This window comes from Periplaneta americana, chromosome 14, assembly GCF_040183065.1.
Source record: "Periplaneta americana isolate PAMFEO1 chromosome 14, P.americana_PAMFEO1_priV1, whole genome shotgun sequence".
In the NCBI taxonomy this organism is placed as follows: Eukaryota; Metazoa; Arthropoda; class Insecta; order Blattodea; family Blattidae; genus Periplaneta; species Periplaneta americana.
In genome coordinates, this window is record NC_091130.1 from 68,884,702 (window position 1) to 68,898,191 (window position 13,490).

General features: G+C 32.9%; 1 protein-coding gene across 3 annotated transcripts in view; it reads left to right on the forward strand.

The window, feature by feature from the left end:
• LOC138713411 (kelch-like protein 12) overlaps window positions 1–13,490 on the forward strand; it is a 53,536-nt gene that overhangs the window by 27,537 nt on the left and 12,509 nt on the right. For 2 of the 3 annotated variants that reach the window (XM_069845495.1, XM_069845494.1), the window contains exons 9-11: window positions 1,483–1,629; window positions 1,727–1,834; window positions 5,157–5,317. In XM_069845495.1, the coding sequence (XP_069701596.1) occupies window positions 1,483–1,629; window positions 1,727–1,834; window positions 5,157–5,317 (416 nt within the window). Of the gene's footprint in view, window positions 1–1,482; window positions 1,630–1,726; window positions 1,835–5,156; window positions 5,485–13,490 lie in introns of those variants that run through there. The other variant, XM_069845496.1, reaches the window with a different exon arrangement.

Sequence of the window (13,490 nt, forward strand, 5' to 3'; positions counted from 1 at the left end):
AAATGAACTAATCACCCTATATGACGCACTAAAATAAGAAATTCCAATGTAATAATGTAAATAAAACAAAACACTGGTTGCTATGGTTTCTGGTGCATAAATAAATGAATAACTTGCTTATGTGTACCCAATGCTTAGTACTTATTCGGGTCTGGAAAGAATTTTATTAATAAAATCATCTGTTCCTTAGACAATTTTGATGTGTGTATAAAGAGAAGGTATTAATAACACTGCAAAAAATCAATAGAGATTTTCGCGGAAATGCTGTATATGTTTTTAGCATCCCAGATATTAGCACACTGTCTGTCAACTGAAAATTCTTTTGAATAATTAATTTGATGGATTTTGTCCAATCAGTTTATCCAGGTAATGCATATAAATACAAGAACTTTACTAGAAAATGAACGAGTCTTTATTTGAAATGAGCAACACACACTGATAATTTATGTCAAATCAGACCAGATAATAATTTTCTTTGTGACAATTTGTATTATATAGAATGCTGCAAATGAAATGGTGCAGTTCATATCAAAAGAAGAATTATTTTTTTTTAGAGAAATGAAGTACCAAAGTACCAATATCTAAAGGATTATTTCTACTCTTGGTTGTGATTTCGCGTCGAAAGTTCTAATGGCTCTGGCATACAAGAATCATCACAAAAGACCATGTGACAGCCAGGTTCCAAAAAGAGTACAGGCGGAAGTGCAAGAAGCCAACGAAACCCCAGGTTTATTGCAAAGTGTCATGAACAATTTTCGTGTAAGATTACAACAGGTCATAAGATACCAAGGGGATCACTTGAAATGTGTAATTTAAAAAAAATGTAGACATTCCAATAAATTGCATTATTCAAGCTATATTCTGTGTTATTTTTTTAATTTTTAAACCTTATAGTCACTTTACAACAGCATGTTGAAACTCGTCAGAACCAAATGCTGGACCCTGTATAATGGTAGCATATGATTTGCAACAAAGAAGTAAGACATGCAGATGTGCTAAATATATGCCCCCTATGAATGACATACAAGCATTTAGACTGTGAAGTTTATAAAAAGAGTCAGATAGTTTATTAATTTGTAGTGATTTAATTTATGTATATGTCTTTTGAATGATAGTTCAAGAACACAGTGGTTCTCAAGCTTTTTTAGCCTATTACCCAGTTCTGAGAAATGCATGTTGGCTACCATTCCCCAAACCCATTAATTTTTGACAAAAATTATTGTTTCATTTGCATCATTCCTGGAAAAACTGATTTATGGATGTTGTAAATAGACAAAATCCGACCAGTAGTTTCGGAGAAATTGCTGCACATATCACAACCAAAAACCACTTTTTCGTTATCAGGAATATGGAAAAAGTGTTTTATCGCGAAAATCTCGGTATCAATTTTTTTTACAGCATGACAATATTTTCTCGTTAATGCTTCTAATAATGGGATAGAAATATTTGCAACCTTAACTGAGATTGTGATGCTGCCATTAGGTGGTGCAGTTCTAGAGGACGGGGATGGAATTGAGCTAGTCCAGAGGTATGATCCCCGCACCAATTCTTGGACAGAACTGGCACCAATGTTGATTCCCCGCAGTGGTTCAGCAGCTTGTGTTCTGGACGGCCATATTTATGTAGTTGGTAAGGTCCTTCTCTATAATAATGCTGGGAAACACTTGATTATAGTAACTCTCAGAATTGACGTACATTTTACATGTGAGATTTACTTATTGAATAGGAGGATGGCATGCATCAACAGAAAACACAAATAAGGTTGAACGCTATGATGTCCAGTCAAACACTTGGGAATTCAAAGCATCAATGTGTGAAAGGAGGTATAGGCCAGGTATGTACATTTTTCTTTTCTCAGAGATGTAAAATAACTAAATCTGAAGTAATTATGCAAATGTTATATTATGATAACTTTTAGAGCAATGTTTCTCTTCAATTGCTATGTTGTTAAGTTTTCTGGGATAAACATACGTGAAGTTAGGTGCAGTCCTGATATTTGTATTAAATATACAAGTTACTAACTACTTTATTGTTGCCATAAGACTTGGCATGTTTAAGATTTTTGTTAAAAAACAAAATAAATGAGAAGAATAGCATCAATGAGGAGAAAACAGTGCTAGCATACCATAGACTTACCTTCAGACATGTGTGATCAAAATCAGAATAAAGAGTAAAAGTGGGAAGAAAAAATAAAAATATGTGTGATCTATCATTATTCCAGAAGGTCTCAGAGTTGTGGGAAATTTTACATGAGCTCCAGTCATGTTGGCAAATTATCTCTCTCTGGAGAACACTGTTCCACTGAAACAACAAAATATATTTTAGACTACATTCTTGACATTCCCAAATTTGTAATTATTAAATGCAAGATATGTATTAGAAGAATAATTTAATTAATGTCTTACACTTATAAAAATTAACCACCAGATGAAGGATTTCTTTTAGTTGTGGTTGACAAGTAAACATTCTAATATCATCTGTCGAAATTACTCTTGAAATTCGTATGTGGATAGGTATTGAAAAGGAAGGATCAAATGCAAAATATTAGCTTCAAATGTGACCCGTAAGCTAAAGAAAACAGCTTCTAAAAATTATTTAAAATCTGTACCAGTATAGGGTGATTCACAATAAACCGGGAACGGAAACGATAACGAGAACAGAAATAATGTTAAAATAAATGTATTTAAATGTGAGCATTCACAATAGTTAATTGTGAATGCTCACATTTAAATACATTTTCTTCTTCTTCTTCATCATCTTCATGGTAGGCCATTGGCCCGTTCTGCTCTCAGAATTCATCTTCCCATCATCTTCTAGGACGACCCACATCTCTGTGACCTTGTGGCTGGTATAATAATATATATTATTTTAATGTACCGAAGTACATATGATATTTCCATGCAGATATTCTGCGTCATCATACGATGAAAGAATAATGGAACGGAGAAAAATTCTCTCTGGCGCCAGGATTTGAACCACTCTACGTGTTGATGCTTTATCCACTAAGCCACAACGGATACCACCCCGGCATCGGACAGAATCGTCTCAGATTAAGCTCCAACTCTTGGATTCCCTCTAGTGGCCGCCCTCTGCACTACGTCATAGATGTCTATGAACGTAGGACCGAAGTCCACACATGTGCTGAGGTGCACGGAATAAGTGCCGTCTTAAATCACGAAGTGATTTACGCATATCATATATATTATTTTAATGTACCGAAGTACATATGATATTTCCATGCAGATATTCTGCGTCATCATACCCAATCAGTGCAGAGGGCGGCCACTAGAGGGAACCCAAGAGTTGGAGCTTAATCTGAGACGATTCTGTCCGACGCCTGGGTGGTATCCGGTGTGGCTTAGTGGATAAAGCATCAGCACGTAGAGCTGAAAACCCGGGTTAAAATCCCGGCACCGGAGAGAATTTTTCTCCGTTCCATTACTCTTTCATCGTATGGTATAATAATGCTTGTTTAGTTAGGTTAGAAGGATCCATTCTTAAAATATGTTCATACCATTTTTGTTTGTAACTTTGTATTTTTTCATTTAAATTTAAAATTTTGAGTTCTTGTCTTATTGTTTCACTAGGAATATGGTCTTTTAGAGAACATCCTGCAACATACCTGAGGAACTTCATCTCTGACGTTTCTAATAATCTTCTGTCTGATCTATTCATGGCCCAATTTTCTGACCCATATGTCACAATGGGAACTGCCATTACTTTATAAAACTTTAGTTTTGTTTCTTTTGTTGTTTTTGTTTGTAATGTTCTTTTAATCGTCCCACACATGCTTCGAAATTTGTAATTTTTTTCTTTTATATCGTTTTCCCAATTATAAGATATGTGACATCCTAAATATTTAAAACTCTGTACTTGTTCGATAATTTCATCGTTTAAAACTATTTTAGATCGAATACATTTATTTAACAATATTTCCGTTCTTGTTCTCATCATTTCCATTCCCAGCTTTTTGTGAACCAGCCTTATTTCATAAGTTTTTTTAGTTAGACCATTGAAACACAGATGCTTCACGTGGCTCTTCGTGATCCTTCACTTTTTCTCATCAGACCAAAGATAAACATTCCGTTTTTAACCTTCTTTATTATAGTGGAGCATTTTCAGTTAAAATTATATTTTGGTAGCTTATAGGATTCATAGGAGTTTTCTAAACTCCAAGTACTGTATAATAAAAGTCAGATATAAATATTAATCTACAAATTGCAATAAGAAATCAAGTAGCTTCCAAATAAACGTCACTAACAAAGCGTTCAGTAATTTTCTAGGGGAGAGGGGGAGAGAAATATAATTTTAAATATATAATATGTCATATTTTGATATATGAGTGCACATTGTCATTTTTTCAATGCATCTGCATAACTGCATAGAATTTTGCATATGGCCATTTAGGCATAACTGCATACATATTTTGTTAGTTTCTATTACATAAAAATCCAGAGTCTTATTGTATCATTTCATTTTTCTTCTTCATGAACATCCAGAGATGTTTTCATTACTGCGGGTCATCTCCAAAGTTGAAGAAAAGAGAAAAAAAAAAACAGTCATGCACTCACATTTCCATTGCCATGTTGCAAAGACAATCTTTTCCAAGTTTTCTACATTCTTATATTTCTTCTTCTGAGCACACCATTAGCCAAATGGCTAGGACATAAGACTTTCCACACTGGTAACCCGAGTTTGAATCCTGGTCGGTTCAAGTGGAATTTGTGATGGACAGAAATGGTGCTTGGTGATAGATTTTTACAGTGTTCTCCCGTTTCTCCTACTGGCATTTTACCATTCCTCCATTCATCATCATCTGGTGCAATGTTGCTATGTACATCACTTCCCATAATGTAAAAAGCTATATGTACACTTATGGCATGTCACTCCTAGAATGATACACTTGGGTGAATGACGCAAGTCAAGTACCCACCACTGGAGAAAAAATATTACCTCTTCTTATCCCCATCCGTCATCAGCAACATGCAAAGACGTTATTAAATCCACTGTTGCATGTTATCTCCATTTCCTCCACACCAAAAGAGAATTATTCACTTTTTCTCTCTTGTTTTTTTTATTTACATTCCAGTTTCTTCTTCTACTGTGTATGTAGTAGCTTAAGTTATTTACGTGACGAAATTAAAATTTTGTTCCAGGAGTTGCAGTGATAGACCGTCGCATATTCGTACTAGGAGGCGAAGAAGGTTGGGATCGTTACCATGACACTATCGAATGTTATTCAGCTGATACTGATAGCTGGCAGCTTACAGGAGATATGCCAACTTCCAGGTCGTGGCTTAGCTGTGTGCCACTTCAAGTAAGAAAGCCACTGTCCCATTGCTAGCCATGTGGTGTCTGCCTGCCAACCTGCAAGACTGATATATAATAACATAATATAACTTCAGATAACATATTTAGAAGATGCCATTCCTAACTGAAACATATTGATTCCTTTGCAAAATCGATAGAAATGATTCCCAGTGTTATTTTAACAACACACATTCGTTTAAAAATCGCAATGCAGTTAATATTGTAAAGTTACTTCTAAAAGACATTGAAAACTGGATGAACATAGTAACATGGCCTTATTTCAGCTGGGATATTTTCAAAATTCCTGATTCTAAATTTATGAGAGAACATTAAAATGCTTTAAATGGTGAAACATAGTGACATTATGCAGTTGAATTTGCCATGAGTATATTACAGTTACTGATGTAACAGGTTTATATACAGTTCAAGGTATTATGTGATAATCATTTTCTGTTACATTTATTTATGTTTATAGTTAATATAATTTCAGTATTTTAATTTAGTTATCACATCCAGTTTAAAATATTCATGCCAGTATTTATTATTGTTTTCTTATTTTTTGTCCAATTGACAACCTGAAAAATGTATTTTTTTTTTTCTTTTTGTACGTTTGTATATGTAATTTGTTTTCTTCTTCTTTGTAAGACTTCACTGCAGCCATTCTTCCATCAACAACAACATAGAATTGTAGATTAATTAAAATTAAAATTTATATTGTTCAATTTTATGTACAGGACTATTAAGTATGAAACAAATCGTGAAGACTAAATATAAATGTAGAATTTGTGTGTGTTCATATACCGGTGACATATATAACATTGAGCAGTAGATATTTTTTATTTATATTCCCATATGTAGAGGTCTTCATAAACATTCTTTACTTTTCACAACTTGAATCCGTGCCAGGACAAGTCACACATTGCAATTCACCTAATAGTCATTTGATATACTACGATTTGTATATTTCTATATGATATAAAGAAAACTTACGCAATACACATTTCTCCTACTCTGATCTCACATATGGCACAATTTACCTCTTTTATTGAACATGATGTACAAGCAGTTTGTTACACAGATATTTTAACATACTGTTATTTTAACATAACTTATAATAGATAGTTTTTGGTGTACCATTTTTGACATACAGTATTTGTACGTTATGCATATCTGTGTGTAGTATATGTTCATTAATTTTTGCAGGACAATAATTTATAGAGTTAAATTATGTCCGCATGTTCTAAGATATACATTTTCACCTTCTTCTTTGTACAGTACTCTTGGTACCTCTGAATATTTGAATATTTTTTGCTAACACAAGCTTCTAATCAGATGCATAACTAGGTCTATGTTCTGTATGTTTAATTGTAACTGGTGGCTGACTTTCGATTATAGCTCTGTCCTCACATGCTTCCTTTTCTACGCACAGCCAATAACTTCTGCCATTATTTGCATTTAAACAGCTCTATCACTGCCTGAACGTTCTTCAAGACCAATAGCAACATTTTAAAGATCTTCACTAAAGTATGCTATTGTCTTAATCCAGGTTACCCAACACGTACAGTACCTAGTTATTGCTTCTTATTGTGACAAATGAAAACCACCAGTGTAGTTTGTATTAATTCACCTTCCATGACTACAAGTTTAACAGGAACCAAACTCATGTCACATAACATCAAAATATTGTATTACTTAAGTAACAACATCAACAATTTCGAAGTAAAAAGAATTGAGTAAATTAAAATTTATTCTAATTTTTAGTAAGTTAAATGAACATGTGTGAAAGTATAGTATATGTAACTGAATGGCATTGTTTTGTAAACTCATGTACAAAAATTAGAAAACTGAAACAGCTATTATATCAAATTTAGAAATAATCTTTCTGTATTAATAATACATTAACAGTATTTGTGTCCATACTGTATGTCACTGGTATCCTTTAATTCAGTGGTATTCAATCTATTGTATGCATACTCCTAGAGGTACAAGAGGTTGTCACAAGGGTTACGAATCCCACTGATAAGATATGTAAAAATGCTGCCATATTTATTTTATTATACTTGATGATAATTTTGCAGTTTATATATAAACTGGCGGACAAAAAATTTGGGACACTTGAATTTTACTTTGTATTTAATATGTCACCAATATGTTTTAAATGGTGATTAATTTAATTATATGATTATAAACGCAACATACACTGAAAACGAAAATGATTATGACTTCACACCACCAACAATTACTAACAATAACATCACAATCTAGATTTGAACAAAATTTTGCTTATGCAGAGTGTGACAACAATGGACATTATTGTTGGTAATTGTTGGTGTTATGAAGCCATGTTCATTTTCTTTTTGGTATAGTAAAATTATAATCTTATTAAACACTATTTAAAACATATTGGTGACCTATTAAATACATTTACAAAGTAAAATTCAAATGTCCCAAATTTTTTGTCCACCAGTGTATTTTCTTTTACAACATCAACACTTGTTTTTCCTTGCTTCACTAACATTTTTTGCACGATCGTATTTTTTGTTGTATTTACAGCTATTGTTGTTAGGCCTTGAAAGTTAGAATTCCCACACAAAAACTTGTTGCTAGGGAAACCATTCTTCATAGCATTAAACTATACTGAAATGATCCCAGTACAGTGCACTTATTGTTAATTAGTTACCATTACAATATAGTTTTTCGAAGACTTTGGAGCAATATTGCTCTAAATTTTCAATGCAAAATATATTGTATTTGCAATTTTAAAAGTATGATCGTGCAAAAAATGTTCTACAATACATGTACCGTATTCCCTCTGCTTGTTTTTCAAACTTTTCCTCTATTTTGTAAAAAAGCACTTCCCAACCTTGTATCATAATATACTATTACATAATACATTACTATTATTGTTATTGCATCAATAAGTATGGTACTGTATAATAATAATAATAATAATAATAATAATAATAATAATAATAATAATAGGCGTAATAGATCGACTATTGATCAGATTTTTTGTATTCGACAGATATTGGAGAACAAATGGGAGTATAAGGGTACACAATATCAGTTATTCATAGAGTTCAAAAAGCCATATGACTCGGTTAAGAGAGAAGTTTTATATAATAATCTTATTGAATTTGGTATTCCCAAGAAACTAGTTCAATTATTAATTAAAATGTGTCTCAGTGAAACGTACACCAGAGTTCGTATAGGCCAGTTTCTGTCAGATGCTTTTCCAATTCACTGTGGACTAAAGCAAGGAGATGCATTATCACCTTTACTTTTTAACTTCGCTCTAGAATATGTCATTAGGAAAGTCTAGGATAACACAGAGGGTTTGGAATTGAATGGGTTACATCAGCTCCTTGTTTATGCGGATGATGTGACTATATTAGGAGAAAATCCACAAACTATTAGGGAAAACACGGGAATTTTACTTGAAGCAAGTAAAGAGATGGGTTTGGAAGTAAATCCCGAAAAGACAAAGTATATGATTATGTCTCGTGACCACAATATTGTACGAAATGGAAATATAAAAATTGGAAATTTATCCATTGAAGAGGTGGAAAAATTCAAATATCTTGAAGCAACAGTAACAAATTTAAATGATACTCAGGAGGAAATTAAACACAGAATAAATATGGGAAATGCCTGTTATTATTCGGTTGAGAAGCTTTTATCATCCAGCCTGCTCTCAAAATAGCTGAAGGTTAGAATTTATAAAATAATATTATATTACCGATTCTATATGGTTGTGTGGTTATGAAACTTGGACTCTCACTTTGAGAGAGGAACAGAGGTTAAGGGTGTTTGAGAATAAAGTACTTAGGAAAATATTTGGGGCTAAGAAGGATTAAATTACAGGAGAATGGAGAAAGTTACACAACGCAGAACTGGACACATTGTATTCTTCACCTGACATAATTAGGAACATTAAATCCAGATGTTTGAGATGGACAGGGCATGTAGCACGTATGGGAGAATCCGGAAATGCATATAGAGTGTTAGTTGGGAGGCTGTAGGGAATAAGACCTTTGGGGAGGCCGAGACATAGATGGAGGATAGTATTGCAATGGACTTGAGGGAGGTGGGATATGATGGTAGAGATTGGATTAATCTTGCTCAGGATAGGGACCAATGGCGAGCTTATGTAATGGCGACAATGAACCTCCAGATTCTTTAAAAGCCATAAGTAATAATAATTTATTTTGCATACAACATCAACCATAATCTTTTGTTATATCTTACATAATTACAATGTAGTTTGGGGGTATGAAGATTAAAAAAATGCAAAAAAAGATTGAATACCACTGCTCTAATTTATCTGTTTATTTATTGAACAATTTTTAAAAATTAAATTATTAAAGGTTATGATTATGATTATTATTGCAAACAAAATTAGTGCTAAGCAGTCATAATGTAACGCTTTCTGTGTGATAATGTAAAGAGAAAAATCAGAGACAGGCCGGGGATTTTTTTCCAAACACAGTCATACACATGCATACAATATATTCCTGCCTGTACTTGTATGGTGGAAGTGTCTGCTGCCATGGCAATAATTTTTTTTTTCTTTGCTAATGGCGGGTACTTGACTGTTTGTCATTCACCCATATGAAGCCAATTGTGTAGGCCAGTTTACTGACAGTCATTGCCTAGGTTGCGCCATAGGAGGCTGGTCTATGCTACACCTGTGATGAGATGAGAATAGATGATGATGGAAGGAAATTTGTTATAATGCCATAGGGGAACTGGAGTTCCCAGAGAAAATCTCTGTGTTACATGGGCCACAGGCTTGTGCAACACAAATTATAAATTGGGGTATGTCGGGGATCGAACTTGGTTCTACAGGATTATAAGTTCAGCACTAGCCACTAGACTACTGTGACGGCTATAAAATAAAAATATTAGGCAAGTAATTTACGATCGCAGGAGATATTTCAACATATACCTCACATTGTTGCATTAAATTCTGAAAAATATGCTATAGTTTGTCAAGAGTGCTTCATGTGATAATTACATAAATGTTCTAAGTGTTTTCTAATTGTTGCAGTGTGTGAGGATTGTTCCAATAGACGTTTGCTTAAGATTTCCCCCAAAGGTAAAAATCACAAGAACTAAACTCCAGAGAGCCATAAATCACGATTTATCATTATTATTGAACGCATTTTCCAGTATTCTCATCGAAATCTAGACAGCGTGAATTCTCCATTCTGCTAAAAATAAATATAAGAACATTTTTTTTATTTTTAGATTTTAAAAAATCCAGAGATAAGATCTCATCAGTGTGCACTGCACCTTGAGTTCCAGAACTCCAATGTTAACTATTCTGTGAATTTACATATTCACTAAGGTGAAACCACGTGAAAAGTGTCAGTTGAGGGTCAACAGTGCCATCATGAATAGACTGCAGTACTAAATTACAAAAATTAACTCGTGGTGCATAATCCACTTCACAGAATCTGGTTACTATTCTTGTTCAGCATGGTTCAAAGCGTTCATTGCTCTCCACACAGTTGTCTTCAAGATACCAGATTGTTGTGAAAATTGTCTTAAAGGTTTTGAAGGAAATCGTTTTAACCATGGGCCAAGCTTGTTAGAGTAATATTCTTTTCTTTGTGGTTTCGAAATAAACTTTTCACAAATGTAACAAAAATTATTTAGATGATTCACACATTTACAACATACCCTTATTAACCAAAAACTAGAAAAACGTAATATTTAAATCGTACGAACACTGGATAAGAAACTCACTAGCAATTTGTTGCTAACAGAGTGCAGTGACTACTGTCAATCAGCGACCTTATAATTCAGTAAAACTTTATTTATACATTTCTCACTTATGCATTTTTTTTTCTGAAGTCCCGGCAAAATTCCTATACTTTCCATGTTAATTTATTTCAGTTACACCACAGTCTAGTATATACAGTCACGAAGCTCAAAACATAGTAAATATGCATCCACTAGGATCATTAATATCGCCTCATTATAGACAATGCAAAATAGTACCGGCACAGTCTATTGTGCCTAGCACCCTCACAACTCAAGCTTCGTGACTGTATATACTAGACTGTGGTTATACGTTTTTCTCACTTATACCATTGTATTTTAAACCCCAAGAGATACAAAACTTCATTTATATGTTCTAATTAAATTTTGTTCAAAATGAGGTTTGCCGTGAAAATGTAAGAACACAATAATACCATATTTACGCCATCGAATATAATATGCACACCAATTCTTTTCATTCTAAAAACTCGCGCATATAATATGCACCTGTGCTAAAAACCTCTCTAGATTAAAATTATATTAACAAGACAGGTTATAAAGGCATTCCCCTACATCTAGCTATAAATCACATTCATCTTCAGACTATTACTAACACCATTTTACTCTTTCGTCAGAAATTACTGATAAATTCGTTTGGTTTAATTAAAGACGCGTAATTGTTGAGAGTTGTATTCATAAAGTCTGACAGTAAAAGAAAAAAATATTGTTATTAAGAGTAATTCTAGTAGTTAAAAATATTATTCTTATTAGTGATTGTTGTTAAAAATAGACAAGGAATTACGATTGAAAAGTGCGCAAAAAGACGAGAAAACGTGAACTCGCAGTGGCTGTTTCTGTTTCCCACTATATCTCGTAACTTAAGTAGAGTGTTGTATTGTATTGTATTTATTAACATTCCATGGTATTCGTACATTGTTTCACAACTAGAATATGGAACACTATAAAGTCTTAATTTATAATCACAGTCTTGTTGAAATATATACAGAAGAGGTTTACAATATAGTCTGCTAGTACAACACAAAGTTTTAGTATCAATTATTTCATGAAGCGTTAATTTTAATTTATCTGAGTCTGAGTGTTTGAGTGCGAATATAATACACACTCCAGTTTTCAAGACAACATTTAGACAAAAAAAAAAAAAAAAGGTGCGTAGCCTATTGTAATCATGTAAATACGGTACAATATATGTACATTGTTAAGATGAGGCTGGCTTTGAAATTCCTGGAAATTCGAAAGTGCCCATTTATGTCTCCGCACTGCTAGCTTCAGTAAATTGGTTATGCGTCAGTGCACAGTATAATTCTTCTTATACTATGGTCAGTGGGAGAATCAATTCAGAGAGGTGAGAGAAGTATGTGCAGTGGGAAGAAATGGGACATTTTAAACACTGAAAATCCAGGTCCAAAGCTGTGACTGCGCTAAATACAACTGTCTTAACATCCCTCCAACTGAAAATATTTTGACAATAGACTCAATCTGATATGACGAGAGGGTTACTGATTGGTTTTTCAATTTCAATGAGTGGAAGAAAGAGAAAGTGTGTTTGTAACCGACTTTTTTTTTATTTTTTTTTTTATTTTTTTTTTTTTATTTTTTTTATTTTTTTTTTTTTTTTTGTGTAAAATAACCACGTTTTGTTAATTTTTAATGCTGTGCTATTTCAGATGCAATTAAATGTCATTTCAGTTATACGTTTTTTTTTTTTCTTCAGACCCCCATAAAAACGTATAAATGAAGTTTTACTTTATTTCCTTTGTTAAAAGCCTGTGCATAGGCCTACAAGCATGTTTGACTTCCAAGGAAACGTGAGTTTTACCAACTGACAGTTTTTTCTTGATCAGTATTAGCTATTGTTGTTCCATGACATACAGGTTTTATTTTATTTTTTTTTATTAATTTCAATGTTTAAATTTGATTTATCTCAAAAACCATGTCCTACAGAGACTTTTTTTTTTAATTAGCACACCAATGTCAAGTAAAAAAGCTTAGTTTCGTTTCTTACATAAAATGACTGTTGACTACTTTACACTATTGATGATCCTTATTTTGCACTTCGATAAATTGCATTACCATTTATCAACAACCTTCTGAGATGCTTTAAATGTTCGGTCATTTAGATGAATTTGACAAGGAAAAATCATCATCATCATCATCATCATCAAATAATAGACCTTTGTGGATCTGTTCAGCCTACAGTCTCAAGCCAAATTTCCGCATCCTCTTGAAACATAAGACAGAATTTGTTTTTGACAAGTAAAAATACATTTCCAAATAAAAATAAATCAAGTATTGTTTCTGTCCTTATGAATTATGGAATAGCCTACATTTCTACAAAACATGATATTTCACTCGTTTTCCTAATCCATTTATAAATACATACATATATTTAAATC